At 41.1% G+C, this 23,317-nt stretch overlaps 1 protein-coding gene across 1 annotated transcript in view; it reads right to left on the reverse strand.

Annotated features, from left to right (window-relative positions):
* The window catches only part of LOC109914284 (transcription factor COE2), a 247,157-nt gene that overhangs the window by 82,655 nt on the left and 141,185 nt on the right, over positions 1–23,317 (reverse strand). Inside the window, exon 7 of the mRNA XM_048618628.1 lies at positions 5,290–5,371. Within this exon, the coding sequence (XP_048474585.1) occupies positions 5,290–5,371 (82 nt within the window). The remainder of the gene's footprint in view (positions 1–5,289; positions 5,372–23,317) is intronic.

The raw sequence follows: 23,317 nt of genomic DNA on the forward strand, positions 1-23,317 counted from the left end.
CGAAATGTCAACTTTCCTGCTCCTCTGATGCTACCTGGCCTGCTGTGTTTCTCCAGCTCCACACTGCGTTGTCTCTGACTCAAGCATCTGCAGTTCTTGCTATCTCCATAAGTCTCACACAGAAGTCTTGCCAGGCAAGCACTGAACTTAATCTCCAGTCATTTTGTCTCAATAGCAGCCCTCTTTAAAAAAAAGCACATTCTGAATTTGAGCACTCAAATCGCCTGCAGTATTTTGGGGTTCTGACCAGTTGTCATAATGTATGAAGTAAACCTTTCCCCATGCCACTTCTGAAACTTTCACCAATCTCCTTAACACAATGTTCTCAAATCCCTGTACATTTTGCAGCTCAAAGCGGCTTCTCCTACTACTATATTTAGCTTCAGAACTCTCAGACAAAGAGATGAAAACCGGCTATAGTTCTGATCTTGATTGTGAGTGGCAAGTAAGGGTGAGAACAATCACAGGCTGATCTGAAATGTTCTCTACATTCTAAATTAAGGTTAATGCATGAAGAATAGCCAGGTGGGTGAGATTACAAGAGGACAGCTAGTTTTTACAAAAAAATGTATCCCAGCCTTCAGGAGCAACAGGGAGGGTTTAACAAATTAATTTCTTTCATCTGGCAAACATAAAGGCATCTGTGGAAGATCCATGTTTGGGATGTAACATAATCTGTGAAATGAGTGAATCAGTCTACTTAATCATTTAAACGAGGTTCCAGTAATGTGTTGTGATTGCAGCAGGGAGGGCTGAGCACTTTGGCCAGTGCCAGCACTCGTCCCTCTTGTCAGTTTCCTGGGTCATTGAAACTGACCCGAGCCATCTGGTATCTATCAGTCATCTCCTGACAGCTTCCTCTAACACCTCCCTCCATTTCCTGTTCCCTTTTCTTCTACAATGCTTGACTTTCAAAACTGAGATCCACTGCACTCAGATCCAGGGGGTCGCTTATAGTCCCATGCAAATCCCCAAAATACTGGGTATAAATCCTTCCAGCTACAAAAACCTCTTGCATCTTGGAAGAGCAATCAGGATTGGGATTTGAAGATTTTTTTTCCCATGATCTATATTTTCTGCTTATATTCTAATCTGTTAAAAGATGTCTCTGCCAAAGCAGCACATGAGAAAATTTTGATTAAATGTAAACGTTATGATGGTTTGGAATCTGTGTTGACTGTTTACCTCTAGTTGGTAGTTGTGATATTTCCTCGAATGACCGTTCAAGATATGTGCTACCTTTACCAGTACATGATACTGGATCCGGACACCACCAGTTCTCCTCTACCTTGAACCTATCTAGTGATGAATGGTGTTGGATACACCACTGTGGAGTATCTACTGAAAAGGAAGCATTCTTAGATAATAAGAAGATATGTTATCAACCTGTTTGGACAAATTACGCCTTATGTGGGACTGAACCTGGACCTTCTGGCCCAGAGAAAGGGACACTGTCACAAGGCCCAAGAAGGTTGATTGCCTGACAGCAAGAAGAATAACGACATTTGGTTAGGCATAATTACGAGTCCATGGGGAGCTGGTACAGCTTTATCTGCTCCTTCAAAACCTTGAGTAAAACTTCTTGTCTCTACCCACAGACTGAATGACAACAGTCGAACAGGAGAATCAATATAACATCCAATATTAACCCCTTCAGAACAATCATCTTTTACCACAATGATATTTTCCAGTCCATTTGATATTGCTACATTTACCTTATTGTATTATTGAGTCCCTTTTTAAATTTATGATCTTTAAGATGAGGTATATTATTACTGGAAACAAAGTGCTTTCTGTATCAAGCTTTGAGCATCAGGATAATGTATTCCTTGATAAAATTCCATATAAAAAAGGCAGAGTACAAATCCCACTACATTGCCCTGTCAAATACTCACAGACATCTGAAAACAAGGTTTAAATGCAAAGTAGAACTCCCAATGCAATGCCAATCAAGTATTTTGGGTTCAGGTGAATATAAATTGTAGGAACAGAGGACTTAGCAGCAGGACTAGGCCATTCGGCCCTTTGAGTCTGGTCCACCATTTAAGAAGATCATGTTTGATCTAGTTGTGGTCTCAACTTCTCTTTCCTGAGTGTCCCTCATTCCATCATTCCCTTGTCCATCAAAAATCTATCGAACACTACTTTGATTAAATTCAATGAGCCATCCTCCAGAGCTGTCTGGGAAAGAGAATTTCAAATATTAATAGCCTTGTAAGAGAGGAAAAACATCCTTTGCTACTCCTTAAAATCAAGACCTTTTATTTTTCAACTGCATCCCCGAGGACAAGTCCACCGACAACCCCCCCTCACCCCCGCAAGAGTAAACATCTTCCCAATATCCACCATATCAAATCTGCTGACGATCTTAGATAATAAGGTATGGAGCTGGATGAACACAGCAGGCCAAGCAGCATCAGAGGAGCAGGAAAGCTGACGTTTCGGGTCGAGACCCTTCTTCAGAAATGGGGGAGGGGATGGGGATTCTGAAATAAATAGGGAGAGAGGGGGAGGCGGATAGAAAATGAATAAAGGAGAAGATAGGTGGAGAGGAGACAGACAGGTCAAAGAGGCAGGGTTGGAGCCAGTAAAGGTGAGTGTAGGTGGGGAGGTAGGGAGGAGATAGGTCAGTCCAGGGAGGACGGATAGGTCAAGGGGGCGGGATGAGGTTAGTGGGTAGGAGATGGGGGTGGGGCTTGAGGTGGGAGGAATGGTTAGGGAGGCGGGGACGAGCTGGGCTGGTTTTGGGATGCGTTTGGGGGAGGGGAGATTTTGAAGCTTGTGAAGTCCGCATTGATACCCTTGGGCTGCAGGGTTCCCAAGCGAAATATGACATGCTGTTCCTGCAGCTTTCGGGTGGCATCATTGTGGCAATGCAGGAGGCCCAGGATGGACATGTCATCCAAGGAGTGGGAGGGGGAGTTGAAATGGTTCGCGACTGGGAGGTGTAGTTGTTTGTTGCGAACTGAGCGCAGGTGTTCCGCAAAGCGGTCCCCAAGCCTTTGCTTGGTTTCCCCGATGTAGAGGAGGCCACAACGGGAACAGCAGATACAGTATACCACATTAGCAGAGGTGCAGGTGAACATCTGTTTGATGTGGAAGGTCTTCTTAGGGCCTGGGATGGGGATGAGGGGGGAGGTGTAGGGGCAAGTGTAGCACTTGCTCCGCTTGCAGGGAAAAGTGCCGGGTGTGGTGGGGCTGGAGGGGAGTGTGGAGCGGACAAGGGAGTCCCAGAGAGAGTGGTCCCTCTGGAAAGCAGATAAGGGTGGCGAGGGAAAAATGTCTTTGGTAATGGGGTCAGATTGCAGATGGCAGAAGTGTTGGAGGATGATGTGTTGGATTTGGATGTTGGTGGGGTGGTACGTGAGGATGAGGGGGATTCTGTTTTGGTTGTTATTGCAGGTAGCGGGTGTGAGGGATGAGTTGCGGGAAATGCGAGAGACACGGTCGAGGGCATTTTCGACCACTGCTGACGATCTTCCTTGTTTTCATTATATCACTTTTTTTTCTTCTAAAATGCAATAGTTGAGGCCCAGTCTATTTAAATTTTCCTGAGCAGATAGGCCCCTCTTCCCAGGAGTGAGTCAGATGAAGCTTCTCTGATCTGCTTTGTATGCAATTATACCTTTTTTTCAAACGAGGAGAAATGAACTGCACACAATACTCTAGATGTGATCTCAGCAAAGCCCCATACAGGTGCACTAAAAGTTTCCAATCACTTGCTATATCTGCATGCTAAGAGTTTTTTTGATTCATGCGCACTGCCTCTGTATGACTGAATTCTGAAATTTCACTCAATTTAAATAAACTATTGCTTTTCTATTCATCCTGTTATAGTGAACATGTTTAGCTTGTCCCACATTACACACTATTAGCTGTGTGTTTTGTATCAACATACTTAGCCTATGTATTCCCCCTTGCAAATTCTCTACCTCATCTTGACAATTTATTTTCCAAACGTCTTGGTTTCATAAGCATATTTAGCTATCATATCTTCAGTCCCCTCATCCAAACTATTGATTGACATCACTGACATTGAGCCAGCACTGATCCCTTTGGCACACCACTTATGCTTGCCAATCCTCCCATTTGCTTCCTGTGAGTATACACAATAAAGTTTGCTCCAGTCTGTCCCGTCAAATACTCCCAACTAAGTGACAGAATGATTTAAATGAAGAGTTAGGCTCCTTCAGCCTTCGCACCAAGCATTTAGCATTCAGGTACAATACAGGTTAGATGTAGTCAAACTCCTTTTACACTGCCCCATCAAATACTTAAGGCTCAGTTGCAACATGGTGAGATACAGCAAAAAGCTCTATTTACACTATTCCAGCAGAGCATCTCTATCAATGACATTAAAACATTTCCACTGGACCAAAAGAACAATTTTTCATCTGATCTTTGTGGGTGAGATTCAAAATTACAAGTTAGTTTTAGGGTTCAGAAGCAGGGATCACAGTCAAAGGATATAGAGTAGGCCATTTTGAAGTGGTGAGCCTATGGAATTCTCTGCCACAGAAAGTGGTTGAGGCCAAAACATTGACTGTTTTCAACAATGAGTTACATATAGTTCTTAGGGCCGAAGGGATAAAAGGGTGTGGGGAACAAGTGGGAAAAGGGTACTGAGATGCATGACCAGGCAATGATCATATGGAATGGAGGAGCAGGCTTGAAGGGTCAAATGGCCAACTCTTGCTCCTATTCTATATGTTTTTAGTAATGAACTGGCCATTTTATCAGGCAATAAATTAAGATTCCCAGAGCTAATTTAACTTAAGATCCTCAATGGAGACAGATTTATCCTCACATTCTGAGAAACAAGAGGCAAAAGAACCATCTGGTCCATCCCATCTCAATTGCTCCCCAGGGGTAGTTTTATCTAGAACTTCTCAGTGACAGCTATGAATGTTCAAAATTATTTCTGCCTTCAAGAAGTATCCCTGATCATTTTATGTTTCCTTCCATGAGATACTGAGCCCACACATTAGGAGCATATTGGGATCAGTGCCCCTTCTGGGTTGAGTGACTTCATCTGAGCCAGGATAGTTGTAGCAAGTCTTCCAATTCATATCATTGTATTGGGATTGGGAACCAGAAGAGCCGTCAGGCTTTTTAGTTCAGAATTAAGTTATTATTTATTGGGGGTGCACTTTCACATCTCTAGTGAGCATCATTGCCCACAGTTGGTTGACAAATGTCAAGGAGCTCACCAGCTTGATGCTGTCCCTTTCCAGAAGAATCTTCCTTTGGTGAAATACTCAGGGATGTGTATGGAACTTTGAATAGTACCTGGAATCGGCGCATGTCTCGTGGGTTCCCGGCTGTTTTCAAACAATTCTGATTGCACTTGAGGAAGAACTTTAGGAAGAATCTGAAAACAAAAGAAAAAATCCCTTTTCAATGAGACACTCTATAGCACAACATATTGTTATAAAATCCATTTGCTCTCAGTACTATGTCAAGAAAGCTTCTCTTTTGCTGTTCATGGGAAGGAAAACAAGTTTACTTGGCAGCCCATTGCAAAAGATGGAATTAGATAGGATATGAGAGCACACCAAAAGCAGAAGAAATAGGAGCAGAGAGGAGACTGGGCAGATGTACAGAAAAAAGTCACATATGTGCAGTGACAGATAAAGAAGCATACAAGTGAAGTGAGGTCCTTGTGATGAAATAGAAAGAGGGGTCAGGTGGAGGTGAATTAGAGGCAGATGGTCATAGAGGCAGTTATGTTCCTGGTCTTTTGTTGCAAAGCAGTGCAAGTCTCAATATATTAGAAGAATAAACTTATTTTAACCCAAGACATTTTTCTCATTCATTTCCTTCTATTGTGCTATCAACTGATCCTGTGATTTTCTTAATTTGCTCACCCCATATCAATTCATTCCTCAGGTTAACTTTCAGGAGAAATTTCTGTCCTCAGTCAACATCAGTGGCTACTTTTCCCATGGAGAACTCTTCTAAAGAGTTTATACATGTATGATGGGATTCATGGACTCTTTTTGTGCTGTGCATTCTAAGATTCTCTGGGGCCACAGGCTAATTGTACTCTAGAATGCCACTTCTGTTGAGACTAGGGATCAAATATGGATCATCCTATTTGTGACAACTTGTATTTATAAAATTGTCAAACCTCCAAAGCACTTCACCAGAGCATTTGCAAGTGTATTATGGCCCCAAGCCATCAAAGGTGATATTAATGGCGATGACCAAAATCTTAACTTATCAGGAAATGAGAAAGAGAGAGACTTTCAGGAAAGGAATTCTAGAGCTGACAACTGTCAGCAATGATGATGTTATTAAAGTGACATATCAAGTTAGAGAAGCATAGAAATCTTGAAGGCTTGAAGGGCTGGAGAAAGTTATTGACATGGTTATGCAGAGTCTTTAAATCAAGAATGAGGTTTCAAACTTGAAGTTTGATTTGATACATTGACACACAGATAGGTTTTTAAACAGCATTATGAAATTGATCCACTATCTCAGCATAGACCAAAGAGTCAATTTTGAACCATCCTGATCTATATGCTTCAGTTTTGGAAATATTGTCAACCCACAACCTGAAAAATATTTTCAACTGGAGTCTTTACAAACCAACAAGCAATATGATGATGTAAAATGAAAGAGGCTGGTCCTTGCTCTAAAGGTTTGAATCCATCCCTATAGCTTGTGTATTTTATCTTCTCGAGCACAGCACAGTTTAGTGCTTCTCAGAATGAAGAACACTTAATCAATAATCAGTTCAAGCATTTCTTGACCCATATCCAGCAGTCAGCCCCGAATTATAACCATGAATTGATATTACAAGAAAATCATCCTGTTTTCTCATGTTCTTGGTTCCTTCAGATGTTTTAATAGTCATTTTCTGATATGATTGCTGCTTGCACAATTGGCAATTTTATTTCATTTGCTCTTCATGCTTGGGAAGAAATATTTCCTACTTCAGGAATTCAAATTCAGCATCAAACAGTCCAAGGACCTGTACAGTATGGGTTAGAGAGAGGGTAAAGATCCCCCTGCAGTGTCCCATTAAACATTCTGGTGGCAGGTCCACCACCAGTTAGATACTAATTAAGCTTTTCCTAAACTGTTCCTTCAAACACTGCCAGAGCTGGTACTGGCACAGTATGTCGTAAAGATCCCTCGATACCATCCCACACAACACTGCCAGTGCAGTTAAAGTGTGGGTGAGTACCAAAGTAAAACTAACTCTACACTATCCCATCAAAGACTTTCAAGGTAGAACACACTCTAGGTACAGAGTGAAGCTTGTTTTACACTGTCCCGTCAAACATTCCTAATCCAGGACCAGCAGAAGGTTTGATCCAGAATAAAGCCCCCTCTGCATTGTTGCATCAAACTCTCCCAGGGTCAGGACAACGCTGTTTAGATACTAGTTAGACTTCTGATGCACTAGCTTACCAAACACTATCATGTATGCTATGGGTGCAAAGCAGAATAATTTTGGTCTGCACCAATTATTCAAGCATGCACAAGTCAGTTTCATGATGTATTCAATGCAAAGTGTCGACACCTCCACTCTCAAGCACTACACTGAGAAATAGCAGTATTATTGCACTAGAGTGGTATTTTTCAATTTTGCAGAGCAGACTTCCTCCACAGATGGAACTGCAAAAATCCCTATCTATCCATTGCAATATTCTTGTAGTCTGTGTTCAACCAATTTTCATTTGAAATGTTTTGTAGCATCATAGAATCTCTACAGTGTGGAAGCAGACCGTCACATGCATTGAGTTCACACCAACCCTCCAAGGAGCATCCCACCCAGACCCACCCCCTTCCCCTATACCATCCCTGTATTTCCCATTGTAGACACTGTGGGCAATTTACCATGGCCAATCCACCTAACCTGCACATCTTTGGACTGTGGGAAGAAATTGGAGAATATAGAGAAAACCCACACAGACACGGGGAGAATGTGCAAACTCCACACAGACAGTCGCCCGAGGCTGGAATCAAACCTGGGTTCATGGCGCTGTGAGGCAGCAATGCTAACCACTGAGCCACCGTGTGAAGGAACTTCATTTGAGAATCAAGATATAAGTTTGCCCTCTACTGTAGGTTTGGGTAGCCATCTAACAAGTCATATTACTGTGAAAGAGGGTCCAGGGACAACTGCGATAGTGTTAGGGTTAGGGTTAGGGTTAGAGTGCCCCCTGATTATCTCCCATGCTTCCGAATCAAATGATGAAAGAAAGACGGAGGGCAAATGCAAAGTCAGTAATAACAAAATTCTATCATTCAGCTGCAAACACTTCTGCATGTGAGCTGTGCTTAAAGCTATGCTGGAAGGACAGGCATTAATGCTATTTGTTTGAGTAAGTGTTGATTGGCAAACTAGCCCAAGCATCGGGTCGCTGCTGTTCATTGAAGAAATGTATTTTTTTAATCCACCTGTTCAGACATCATGTCATCAAATCATACAGCATGGAAACAGACTCTTTGGTCCAACCAGTGCATGCCGAACATAATCTGTACCCTCATCCACCACTTTCATTCTACACACGAGCAACTCTCTGTGTCAAAAAATTGCCCCCCCAAGTCTTTTTTAAATCTCTCTCCTCTCACCATAAAAATATGCTCCCTAGACTTGAAATCCCCCATCCTAGGGAAAAGACACCTACCACTAACCTACCTGTGCCCCTCATGATTTTTTAAACCTCTGTAAGGTCACCTCTCAACCTCCTACACTAAAAGAAGTCCTAGCCTATCCAGCATTTCTTCATAACTCAAACCTTCTATACCTAGCAATATCCTGGTAAATGTCCTCTGAATCCCCTCTGGCTTAATAATTATCCTTCCTTTAACTGGGCGACCAGAACTAGACACAGTACGCCAGAAGAGGCCTCACCAATGTCCGTACAACCTCAACATGACTTCCCTACTCCTATACTCAAAGGATTGAGCAATGAAGCCAAGCATGCTGAATGCCTTTTTAATCACCCTGTCCATATGTGATGCAAACTTCAAAGAATTATGTCCCTGAATCCCGAGGTCCCTCTGTTCTACAACACTACCCAAGGCCCTACAATTAATTGTATAAGTCCTAATCTGTTTGTTGTACCAAAGTGCATTAACTTTCATTTATTCAAATTGAACTCCATCTGCTGTTTTTCAGCCCATTGACCCATTTGATCGAGATCCCTTTGCAATCTTAGAAAACCTTCTTCACTATCTACTATGTCACCACTTTTGTTGTCATCCGCAAAGTTACTAATAATGCCTTTTATATTCTGATCCAAATCATTTATATAAATGATGAACAAAAGAGGACCCTGAACCGATCCCTGTGGAACACCAGTGGTGACAGACGTCCAGTCCGAAAAGCAACCTCTCACCGCCACTCTCTGTCTCCTGCCGTTAAGACAATTATGTATCCAATTGGCATGTTACAACTCTATAGCAGATGGAGCTTGAACCTAGACCTTCTGACCCAAAGTAGGGATGCTAGTACTGTGCGACAAGAAACCTCAAATTTGACAGGTGGGGTCATGGTTACCATTAGATGAGCTTTTAATTCTAGCTGCTATAGTGGGGCTAATAGCTACTGTGCTCAGTCGAATGAAGTCACTGAACTGACACTAAAGAGAGGCAGCATTGCATCTATTGCGTCTATCCAAAGATTTGGATGTGGCGTTCCCCTGAGATTTAGAATCTACAGATATTCCTTCTCGTTTATCTGCCCCAGAGGTATTGGCTGCCATCTCATCCATAATATGAGATGAGTGACCTCCCAATTACAGAAATACCATATTCTTTTGGTTGTCTGAAGTTACCTTGGGGTGACCACAGTACATAAACATACAACAGATTGGAAACTCTAAATCTGTCATGTAATGTTTTCAGAAAGCAGATGTGATTTCTTTCAATATGTCTGTTGGAGAAAGAAGTACGGATTGAGCTAAATTGAGCAGAGTAGTCTCAAGTTCACTGTTGGCTGTATTCTTAGGTGCTTAAGTAGGGGAGCAGAGAGCTGGAGGAGCATTGCAATTGTCTCCCAAGTCCCGAATGAGGGAGGGGGTATGAAAGCCAGAGCTCCTTATCCTGACACCAAACCAATAACCTCGACTGAAAAGGCACTGCATAGGGATATTGTATGAAGGCACAATTATTTTTGACCATGATGTTTCCCCTTCATTGATTGCCTTATCAATTACGAATAGGTAGGCTGATGCTTGAAGAATGATCACTCCCGGTGCAGAAATGCAAGGTTGCTGGCTAGTGCCTGAGAACCATCTTCCAACAACAGTCAACATCTTCAGGACAGAATGGGAAAACAGCATCACCAGAAAGGGTTAAGGTGGATTCCAGAAGCCCAGCTCTTAAAATAGCAGATGTGTGGCTGTTGGTCCCAGGTGAACTCAAAGTGGTTTCATTTTTTCTGGTCACCATGGCAACCACATTTTGTAGTGCAGTCCCACAACCCCCTCAAGACAGACACAGGCACGAACACTGCTTCACAATGTTTCTGAGGCTGACAATGGCTCTTGAATGATTTTGAACAAAGAAACTATTAAAGCTTGGCACTTTTTAAAACTTGAGATGAACACGTCTGAAAATCCATAGCCATTCAGTTCCAGTTCGTTGAATCTTGAGAGGTCAGAGTTTGAGAGACAGTTCCTTGACGAAGTGGAATTAAAGGAGCAACCTGAATTTATTTGTTTATTATAAGCAGCATTTAGTTGTTTGGCATGACATGTATTTTGTTTCTTTTGCCTGAGCCATATTCTAATTTTACTTCTGATATTTCTTGCCATGTCCTCCGCGGAAGATTTTGATTTTTCAACAGCTTACTGTTCTGGGGGAGCATGTCATCCTTGATAAATTACCCAAGTGGCTATTTTTTGTGGGTGGTGCTGTACAGTCGATATTGGCAGTCATGGAGACCATTTCAGTTTAAAATTGTTCTCACCCAACTACCGTAAATGCATTCCCCCTCATCATGCTACTCAACAGCAGGGCTACAGAGATGGGAATACTGGCTGCTTTTACTTATCATTGATTCCTGAAGTAACCTGAAATGAACTCTTAATCTACAATGGAAACATTCATTATGCCTTTGTTACCTCAAGATTTTACTATTTTAATGCACTCTGCTAGCCCCACATATTCTACTCTCCACACTCTCTGGTGTACTCACTCTCATCGCCCCATTTAACCATTAACCCAGTACTCACTGATCTGCATTGGCTCCTGAAAATACCTCAAGTTATAAAATTCTCATTTTTGTTTGCTCATCCTTTGTTTCCAGATCCCTGTAGTGTCTCAGTCTTCACCAGCTGTGAAATCTCGTCCAGCACTATAACCTTTGGAGTGCCTGTGCTGCTCCAGTCTGGTCTCTCGAGCGTTCCTGATTTAACCTCTCCACAATTCTTGTCTGTGCCTTCAGGTACTTGGGCCCTAGTCTCTGGAATTCACTCCTGGCATCTCTCCATCTTTCTACCTTTCCTTTCTCCTTTAAGATTAGTTAAAACATACTTCTTTGACTAAACTTCTGACTATCTACCCTTGTAATTTCTTCCGTGGCTTGTTGTTAAATTTTCCTCACTAACGTTCCATGTAGCACGTTGGAAGGTTTCACTATGTTGAAGACTTCATATAAATGCAAGTTGTTGTTGATTAATGTTGATGGCAGGCTGGAATTTGGGTTTCAGAAGTCTGAGAATTATGCAGCATTAGAAGACTGATGTAAGGAATTAGTTCTTTCTTAAATACCACTACATAGTACAGTGTTTTCTCTTGAACCCTTTCTATAAGTTAAAATCTCTGACCCATTGATGCAGGTCTGGCCTGGATCTTGTTTAAAAGCTCCTTGCTGCACATGCTCTGAGACTCCTCCCAACCACTAGGTTCGGGATCAGCAAACATCTGTTTTCCATAAAGCACAAAGCCCACCTCATTTTTTCTCTTCATCTTTCATGACAAAAATGTTCCTTTGCGTTATGAAGAACATGTTTGCGAATTGTGAGGATGACAATTCCAGTGGTCCTGATTGCCCAGAAACGTGTCCTAATTTTATGGTAGTGATTTTATGTGAGGGCTAAAAAACAAGTATGTGAAACTAGGATGACACAGGAGGCTAATATAAATGGAAAGTGTACTTTTTCTAGACAAAATTGAAGTTAGGAAAGCCACAGAGTGAGACACAATTTTAGATTTCCCTTTTGTAGTCCTCTCCATTTTTTAGGATCTACCTTGGCTCAGATGAAATGGACATTTCTGATCTTTGAGGGCTATTGAGAAAGATTACTTATGTTTTCCATGAACCCAAGGAAGTTGTGAAGAGTTATGTATCCCAGGAAAGCAGTCAGCTGAGTCTCTTTACTCTTGTAGGTTAATATTTCCATTAGCTCTCTCTTTTACTCAGTGACTGTTTCCCATCATTTGTACGTATGCGCTCTCTGATATCCAGAGGCCTGTGTTAATGGCTTTAAACAAGGGACCACTACTGACTGAAGCCAGCTGGGAGGGGGGTGGGGGTTTTGCCAAGAAAACAGGAACCTATCAAGGCTTGAGGTTTTAAATATCAGACGTGAACAGAACTGATCACATTCTGCAATGTATTCAGAGATTCTAGTTTTACAATGAAACTATAACTTGTAGAAGACCAGTACATCAGACATCTTGAATAACTTTCAGTTCAACATCTTCACAAATTTTGTTACATATTCTGGCATTGTTTTGTAATTTTCGAGAATCATCTTCTCCATTTTTGAAACCTTTGCATCTATTTATGTTTCTTGAACCTGGAACCTCTCCTTCATCTATAGTAATTTTAAGTCTATAGGGAAAGGTTCAGAATTTTGTAAGGAAAATTCCGACTCAGGTGTCTTGAGAGCTATTTTAAGCATTTCCTGTTGGGGGGGTGGGGAAGGTCGTGCTGGCATCAGAGTTGAGCCTTTCCTTGGCCAATAGGGACAACAGGTTTGCCAACAAGAATGATGAGCCACTGTGGATCAGGAACATGAGTTACTTTTATTTCCCAAAAGTAATTAAAAGATCTCCGTCTCAGCCAGTTTATATAAACAAGTTAGCAGAGCCAGATCCTTAAAGACCAAATCCTCTCCTGCCTTCCTTCTCTTTCATATTGTTTTTTATTTTTATAACTCTGGTTTCAGGGAAATAGTGCTAATCCAGAGGCCTGAACTAATGATAAGGAGATCATTTTCACGTTATGCTGCCACTGCTGGTGAGCTTAAGCTCAGTTTTTCTGAATAAACCTGGAATAAAACATGAGCATCAGTAGCGGTTGCACTGACTGTGAAGAGGTGAGGCAGGTGGAACCTCAGAGAAGCTGAGTCCCCTGATTGGGGCTGCCCACCTGGTCCAATCAGGGAGCCCCGGCTGACAGATAGAAACAGGAGCCTCGGGGATTCTGCTCACTCTGAGAGCTGGCTCTGAGGGAGTTGGACCAGTGTTAACGACTATGCATGTGTAAATAAAGGCTGAGCTGGTGAAGGGATACTGGCCTCTGTGGAGTTATTTCAGTGTGACCGTCAAACTACTAACTAATGGAAAACAAAATGTGCATTCGAGAATAATTCTGACATCCTAAACCAGTCCAGCCTACATGTGACTCCAGACCCACAGCAATGCTATCCTCAAGAAAGCAACATAGTCACACACTGCCAAGACCAATTTGGGGTGGGTGTAAAGTCTGGCTTTGGCAGCAAAGACCACATCCATGATGTCTTCTTTTACAAATAATGTTGTCAAAATGTCCCTTATTCTCTCGTTATGTTCATCCTCAACTCCCAGTTCACAATCCAATCCTTATTTTCCTCTCCTGGCATGCTGATTGTTTTAAAATGTGAAATAAGAAACTGAACAGTACGTGTGATTTTAAAAAAAGTGCTGGAAATACCAAGCAGGTCAGATGGCGTTTGTGAAGAGATAAGCAAAGTCAGCATTTCAGGTTGATGACTTTTGCCAAAACTGAGAAAACAAAGATTTAATAGGTTTTGAGCAACTTCAGAGGTCGGGCAGGAGGTAAAAATAAAAGGGAAGCTCTGTGATAGGTTGAAAGACAGGAGAGATGAATTGACAATTGGGATGATAGTGTAAGGCAACAGGAAAGCATATTTAACAAGTAAAGAAACAAAAGATCGGTCTGGAGGACTACATGTGCAAAACCAGAATCATTTCAAAAGCAACCATCCAGTAGTTTGTGAAGTTTTAAAATTCAATGATGAGCCTGGAAAGCTGTAAAACATCTAATCGAGTGATCAGATGTGGAATTTAGTGCATTGTTGGAGCTTTTCCAGTCTTGGAAAAAGGATACAAAGGTGCTAAACTTCATAAAGTGCTTTTAAGATAGTAGCCTATAATTAAAACTAAGTGGAGGTGTTTTGGTATCTTCCTAATCTATAGTAAACATTGTACGGCTTCTTTGCTTCATTGAACCGTACTTCTATTTTGAAGAGGCTGCTATCTCAACTGGCTTTCGATCCATGGAGCCCTCTGAGATTAACCCATACCCTGCTTATAAAATACTGTTGTTGTCATCAGCAAGTTAATTAAAAATGTTCTTCTGGTCTTTTGTGTCACTCTTTTCCTGCTTCCTAATATTCAGTGATGCAGAAATATTAATTTAGGCCTTTTGAGAGTTAAATTGTATTCTCTTTCTGATTGCAAATAGCTTGCTATAGTCTAATGTCCCAGTATGGATGTCTCAACTGACAGCTCAATGATTTTATATTCAAATTAAATTCTGACACAATTATTGAAAATAATTCCAAAGCTCCTGGGCTGAGATTTGAGGTGTGGATTTATACCTTGAAGACTCTATGAGTTTGTAATTGCAAATGAAGTGTTCTCAAAAGAAGGTCCAGTGAGAGTTCTTCATAGGACAAGAGAAATTATCTTGTCTAGAACAATATAATTTTATTGAGAAAAGTGGAGCATATTCCTTCAGTAAAGCCTCCCACTAATTACTTGTATGACAGTTGTAGTGCAGGAATTCTATAAAGCACAACATTCTTATCTCTTTTATTTGTAAAGTCTACTTCCAACATGACTGAAGATTGCTGACCCACATTTGACGAATTACTTCTACAGACTCTATGATGCCGTTCGGCAGAATATAGAAAAGATGCTCGACTAATGGTCAATACTTCTATCAACCTTCATTTCCAATTGCTGTTTCTTTATCCATGTGTGTCTCTCTCTTCCTTTTTCCTCAATCTTGATTTTCTTTTGAGTTTCTACAAATCTCAATTTTCTGAAGAAGGGTCTAGGCCCGAAATGTCAGCTTTCCTGCTCCTCTGATGCTGCTTGGCCTGCTGTGTTCATCCAGCTCTACACCTTGTTATCACATATTGCAATGTGTCAACTTAAATGTATTTCTTTACTCTTTTGATCTGTTTCTTCTCAGAAATACAATATTTTATATCCAAGCTATTTTTTGTTTCATCACTTCTATTTTTTTACAATATTTGTGATGTCATGCACTTTGAACCCTGGTTCTTTTCACTTTTCAATATAAAGGGAACAATGAAAAAGAGCATGTCATAATATAAGACCTGAAATGTTAAGGCTGTGTGCCACTTGGAATCCCGTTCTAATTGGAATGCTCTGGTTGAAATCTGAGGAATTTAAAGTTCTCTCTCCGGAGTGCAGAACATGATCACATGGTGATGCATTTTCTGACTGAAAACCCAAAAGTGCAATCAAAGTTGTTTGTAAAGCATGTTTTTTGATAGTATATCGTGTGTTGGAACTCTTTGGATTGGAATTCATAAAGTACTTTTAAGAACTTCAGGGACTGAACCCAAACACACATGTTTGTGCTTTACAGACTGAACTTTACACAATTAATCAGAGGTCTGGGAACTTTAAACTGAGTGACCAAACCGAGTCATCTGAACAATTTAATAACTTGTGAGAATTTTGATTGAAGTCACACCCTTGTGTTAAAGATTCGTGAGCTCATTCATTTATAATATGAACCCTGGATATAAAAAATGTCGACAAACCATGCAAGATACCTGTCTCAAAAAAGTCTTTCTTCAAGACAGATTAATCATATTCATTGTACTACATAATGACATGCTTTGCTTGACTATTGTGAAAAATGACAAGTGGGAATAACAACTATTATTGACACAATCCATTGACATTTCCTTTTTGCTATGCAAATGCAAGTTATAACCTGTTTTGTTCTCATCTTCACATTCACATGTATCTGTGTGAAAACTTTCACAGTCAAGTTTCGCCTCTTATTCACAATTGTACATTCAGATCATGACTTATAACCCGGGTCTTAACATTCCAGTTAATATTGGGGGGTTGAAAGATCCCATGCCAACTTGCACAATTTGAAAGTGTTCCTTACCCCTCAGTTGTGAAAGTAATATGTTCAGACCCCATACCAGGACTTTAGCTCACGTAAAAGCAACATTACATGGGGCCGAGCCTCTCTGCTCCTATGATGCTGCTTGGCCTGCTGTGTTCATCCAGCCCTGCACCTTGTTGTCTCGGATTCTCCAGCATCTGCAGTTCCTACTATCTCTGATTCAATTACATGGGGGTCAGTCTGTTGTTAATACTTCCCATAGCACTCTTTAGAGATTGCAACCAGAGCATTCCAATTCGGATGGGAGTCCAAGTGGCACATGACCTTGATGGCTTCTAATCTTACATTATGATACGTTCTCTCTCACTGTTCCTTTATATTGAAAAGTGACGAGCATTGAGAGAGTTTTTTTAGTTTCTTGCTTCCCCTCAAATAACATGACAAAAATAACATCTGATCATTAATTAACAATAACTTAGGAGCAAGAAGTTCAGAGCACCCTTAACACAACCAAGTGTCCTGAAGTACGTGGGCATTTAAATAAGACAGTGAATGCAACTTCTTTATTCAAAAAGCGGGGTAAACAGAAAGCAGGAAATTATGGGTTTGTTAGCTTAACATCTGTCACAGGGAAAATGTTAGCTAGTATTATAGAAGTTACAGCAGAGCACTTGAATAAGTTCAAGATAATCAAGCAGAGTTAATATGGTTCTGTAAAATCATGTTTAACCCATCCATACAAGTTCTTTAAGGAAGTAACAAGTGCTGATATAAAATGAGAACCAGTGGATATAATATTCTTGAATTTCCAGAAAGCATGTGACCAAGCGCTACATCAAAGGTTATTGTAGAAAATAAAGGGTATAGAGGTAGCATATTAGACCATAGGACAACAGAAGTAGGACTTTCAGACTGTCAACCCTGCTCTGCCATTTAATAAGATCATGACTGAATTGATCATCCTTAACTCCACCTTCCTGCCTTTTCCTCATAATCCTTGATTCCCTTACAGATTAAAAATCTGTCCACCACAGCCTTGAATATACTTAAGGACCTAACCTCAATGGCCATCTGCACTAAAGAGTTCCACAGATTCTCTACCCTCAGAGAAGAAATTCTTCCTCATCTCTGTCTTAAATGCATGCACTCTTATTCTTATGCCTTTGTGTTCTCCCAAAAGGAGAAGTACACTTTAAAATCTACACCGTCAAGTCCCTAAGATTTTTTGATGTTTTAATTACGTTGCCCGTCATTTTTCTAAATTCCAAACAGTACAGATCCAACTAACATCTCCATACCTGGGATCAGCTGGGGGAACTTTCCATTGCCAGTGTATCTTTCTTTTCATAAGGATCCAAACTGTTCATGGTATTCCAGCTGAGGTCTGACTAGTCTTTGAATAGTTTTATCAAAATCTCCTGACTTCTACACTCTATTCCCTTTGAAGTAAAGGCCAACATTTTGTTTGTCTTCCACATTACCTGCTGAACTTGGATGCAAGCTTTTTGTGATTCATGGATGAGAACTCCCAAATTCTTTTGTTCTGTATCTTTCCCCAGTCTTTCTCCACTTAAATAAAATCCATCTCTTCTATTCTTCCTGCCAAAGTGCAGAAACACATAATTTTCCCTCATTATCTTCCATCTGCTCAGCTTTGGCACCACTCACCTTACCCTGACTCATCCCTCTGCAGACTCTTGGTGTTATCCTCATCACTTGCCTTCCCATGTATTTTTGTGTCATCTGCAAACTTGGCCATTGTACATCGATTTTTCTCATCCAAATCATGAATACATTTTGTAAATAATTGTGACCCCTTCACTGATCCCTATAGCACACTGGTAGTTACAGGTTACTGGATCAACTTACCTCAACTCTCTGTCTTCTTTAGTCAACCTTCTATCCATGCTAATATACAATCTCCAACATCATGGGCTCTTATCTTTTTCCAAAAGATAACTTAAAGTCCCACATAAGAGACTGTTAGAAAGCCTTGGAATTGAGGACAATTACTGACATGGCTGGGAAATTGTTTGAACAGCAGGTGACAGAAAGGTGACATCATGAGTAAATAATAAGTAGCATGGCAGGATATGACCAGTGGTGACCCTCAAGGATCTGTTAGGGCCTCAATTATTCACATTATTTATTAACAACTTGCTGATGATATAAAGACAAGCATTAGATACAGTGTAGATGATAGCATAAAATTACAAAGGGATATTGATAGATGAAGTGACTGGGCAAAACTGTGGCAGATGGAGTTCAATCCAAGCAAGTGTGTGGTTATCCATTTTGGACCAAAAAAGGATAGATCACGGGAACTTTCTTGATGGTATCAGTTTAAATACCATGGATGTCCAAAGAGACTTAGGTGTTCAGGTGCATATATCTTTAAAGTGTCGCAGACAGATGCAAAAAATAATGACGAAAGCTAATGGAATGCTGGCCTTTACATCGCGAGGACTGAAGTATAAGGGTGCAAAAGTCATGCTGCAGTTGTACAAAACTCTGGTTAGGCCCCACTTCGAAGCACTTTGAGTACTGTGAGCATTTACGGGTATTGCACTTTAAGAGGGATATATTGGCCTTTGAGGGAGTACAATGTAGGTGTACAAGAATGATAACTCGACTTTGGAGGTAAAGTTATGAGGAGAGATTATACAAATTAGTTTTGTTTTGTCTAGAATTTACATGGTTAATGGCTGATCTATTGAAGTCTTGAAGGTATTAACAGGAAAACACGGGGTAGATAAAGATAAATTATTTCCACCAGTTGGGGATTCAAGACCTAAGGGGCCGATTCTAAGAATTAGGGCCAGACCGTTCAGGAAGCAATTTTACACTTAAAGGATGGTCGCTGAAATAACTCCACAAAAGCTGGTGTCCTGTCAGCAAGTCACCTTTCATTTACACAAGGGAAGTCCTTGAAACTGTTCTAGCTCCCTCAGAGGCAGCTTTCAAAGGGCCAGGACGTCTGACACTCCTGTTTTTATCTGTCAGCCGGGGATCCCTGATTGAACCAGTTTAACAGCCCCAATCAGGGAACCTCGTTACAATCACTTTGGTAGCTGCTTGAAAATCTCTTCCACAAATTGCAGCAGATGCACTTTCAATGGTTAATTATAAATCGGAGATAGATGTATTTTTGTTAAGCTAAGATATTAAGGGATTTGAGCTAAAGGCAGATATGTGGCATTAAATGGTGGAATGGGCTTGAGGAGCTGAATGGCCTCCTCCTATCCTGTTTCCTATGTAAATTATGCTACCTTATCAAATGCCTTCCGGAAAACCAAATATATTACATCCATGCTTCCCTTTTCTCAATCCTACTTTTAACCTCCTCAAGGATTTCTGAAACCATGCTGCTTTAGCTTAATCTGATTATATATATCTAAATGCTCTGTTATTAAATCATGAATAGAAAATTGGTGACTAACAGGAAGCAGAGAATAGGCATAAATGGGTCCATTTCTGGAAGTGTGATCCAAGAGTCCTGTGCCACAGGGATTGCTCCTGGGACTCAACTGTTTGAACTTTACATGAATGACATATTTGAATGAAAGAGAACAAATATAGTTGCCAAATTTGCTGACAACACAAAGATAAGGTGGAAATTAAATTGTGAAGACTGCAGAAGGCTACAAAAAGATATAGATAAGTTACGTGTGGGCAAATGTAGTGTAGGGGAGATGTGAAATTGTCCGTTTTGGCAAGGAGGATAAAAAAAGAAGCATATTATCCATTGGAAAGCAAATGGAATGGTGTCATTGGGCTCATGATTATTGTCATAATGTCAGAAAGGGAACTGAATGCAAAAGTTGGGAGATTACGCTTCAGTTACACTGGGCACTGGTGAGAATGTTTCTGGATACAACTCTGCACAATATTGGTCACCTTAATAAAGAAGGACGTAAATGCATCGGAAGTAATTCAGAGAATGTCTACTTGTGACTGCATGGAGTGGTGGTGGAGTTGGTGTGGGGAGATGGAAGTTTGGTTGTCTGTGAGGAAAGGCTGGACAAATAGGCTAGTATCCACTGGAGTTAGAGGTGGTTTCATAGAATCATAGAATCCTTACAATGTGGAAGCAGGCCATTCAGCCCATTGAGTCCACAGCAAACTCCAAAGAGCATCCTATCCAGACCCACCCCATCCCTGTAACCCTGCATTTCCCTTGGCTAATTCACCTCGCCTGCACACTATGGGCAATTTAGCATGGCCAGTCCACCTAACCTGCACATCTCTGGACTGTGGGAAGAAACCAGAGCTCCCACAGGAAACCCACACAGACAGAGGGAGAATGTGCAAACATCATGCAGACAGTTGCTTGAGGCCGGAATTGAACCCATGTCCCTGGCTCTGTGATGCAGCAGTGCTAACCACTGAACCACTGTGCCAACTTCATTGAAACATACAAGATCCTGAAGGGTTTGACAGGGTAGATGTGGAGAGGATGCCTGCTCTTTTGAAAGAATGTAGAGCCTGGGGTCACTGTTTAAAAGTTTGGGGTTGCTTATTTGAAACAAGGATGAGGACAATCTTTTTCTCTCCAAGATCATGAGTCTTTGGAACTTTCTACCTGAGAAGGTGATGGATGCAGACTCCTTGAGTATTTTTAAGGCAAAGGTAGACAGATTCTTGTCAGGCAAAGAGGTGAAAGCTTATTGGGATAGGTGGAAATGTGGATTTCATGTTACAATGAGATCTGCATTGTGAAGGTGTGAACACATAACTACAAATCCTTATGTTCCTTCACAGAGAACAAAGGAGCCCTTCATTTGATGTGGGAGTCAGAAAGAGGACAGGTGTGTCAACAGTGAGTACAACTGGGAGACTTTGGTGACTGAAGTATAACTTTAAAGGTCCTGAATTGTGTTTAATATGGTTTACGAAGTTGTAAACAGATAGTCTGCTCTTAAGACAAAAGCAGGTTTTTTACAAGGTAATGATCTACACAAGTGGAGACTTGATATCTGTACCTTAAGTTGGGATTCATTAAAGAAGGACGAGTCACGTTGACTGCAATACATTGGAGTCACAGAGTCACGTTGAACCAAATATTATTCTTGGAACCGCTTATATGATAGAGGGGAGATCGACAGATATTGGAGCTGGATGAGTTACCACTCCACACATTGGAAGTATGAACTGAACCTGACCTGAAATAAGGAATTTCTAATGACTGGACATTGGATCATGAATTAGAACTGAATGAAACAATGAAGCGATTTGGATTGAGCATCCAATTATAGATTTGGACTGAATGTAGGATTTCGGTTGTGGAACATATCCAGATGTGGCAGGGTACATGAAAGCTTGTATGAACTGAACATCGCCACCCCAGTACACTTCCTAATGTATTGCACATCTGAAAATCAATAGACTATTGAAAAGTGGCACTGTCCAGCACGCAGAATGTTATATAATCACAAGGCAAAGTTTCCCAACACAGAACCATTTAGAGGTATTACAGCAAACATTTAATCACACTGAAAGAAACAGGATCCTTGTACTGAAGGCTCCAGTGTCCCAGAAAAGGCTGAGGAAAAAAACATTTCAGCTTCAACTGTGATGGCTTTTTAAGAATACAAATCTGTTTCACATCAACAGACATCAACATCAATGCATTTCCAACAAACGTGGGCCAGTATGTGAGGCAATAAAAGTAGATATTCTCACTGGACTGAAGAGATGAGAGATGAGGTTGAAGGGATGTGCTCTGTGTTGTTCAGGAAAAAGAACAACAGAGAAAAGAATCCAGGAATTTATCCAGAGTTGGAGACATATCTGTGGCCAAAAGATCTGTGGTCTGGAGAACAAAAAGTAGAGAAAGGAAAAGAGCCAAGGGGAAATGAGAACAAAATTCGATCAGTGGCTTTAGGGATATTTTCATGAATTGCAGCAGAGACATAAACATGCAGAAGTGAAATAGTTGTAATACTGGTTTACATAATAAGATCATGTTGAATGGAATCATATCACACTAGGCCAAGGAGGCAAGAGACCTTGAACACCTGGTGGGTTATTGCTGAGATGAAGATCCAACGCCTTCCCGCCTCAACTTAAGAGGTCAGTTAATGACCATATAAAGTTTCTTCCCACTCTTACTGTAATTCCTTCTGCTCCATGCAGGACAACTGACAGGTAGCCTATCCGACTGGCAAACTAGTGCAGGCTGTGTGTCAGTTGGAGTAGTGAGGAACCTGGTCTGTAATAATTTCAGCATGATCAAGTATATGAGCGCGAGCAGGAAAATAACTGCTGAAAGCCACCTCTGACCTCATTTCCTAGACCCCATGGCTGTCTTTCCCCATGATCTACAAGCTACATGTCAGTCCCTGCACTCCCCTCCAAAAGTAACATCAGGTACTGTTTCCCTGGTCACAAATAGAGGCTGTAGGGTGGGTGGTGTTGCACTGGCAGAAGTAATGCTTCCTGCATGGTGCTACTGAATGTAAGCGCTGCCTTTATTTATGATTGGCTCTAAGCATGCAGATGTTCTGTCTCCGAGGGTCCTCAGTCAGGAGGAAAGCCATCCGCTAACCTCTTTAGTGCCTGTTAAACACATGATCCAGTGGAGTTTCCTCCCCACTTTTGAGACGCCTGCCAAGCTTGGTCAATCTTGCCCATTGTGTGCAAAGATGAGCCACATGATGTATTAGCCAGTCAAAGCTTTCAAGGGCGCTGTTGTATGTGCAATTAAACTGATTCTGCACCTCACCATCCTCTTTATGTGTAGGCATCAACAGCGCCTGCTTGGTCTGGTGGTAATAGAAAATCATTTATTCAACAAGGAGTTTGTTGCATGTTGGCATCCAGTTACAGATTTGCCTTGATACCTTGATCTGGATATTAGGTCTTATTCCTATGGATCACAAGCTGTTCTGGTCCTAGGTCTGTATGCCATCATCACAGCGGATGGTACACTCCTCAATATTTACCCTTTCAGTTCAAAATATACAAGTTGCAAGAGGAATCTTATGTAGAAACATAGAAGATGGG

The sequence above is a fragment of the Rhincodon typus genome, chromosome 40 (genome assembly GCF_021869965.1).
Source record: "Rhincodon typus isolate 14 chromosome 40, sRhiTyp1.1, whole genome shotgun sequence".
Lineage (NCBI taxonomy): Eukaryota > Metazoa > Chordata > Chondrichthyes > Orectolobiformes > Rhincodontidae > Rhincodon > Rhincodon typus.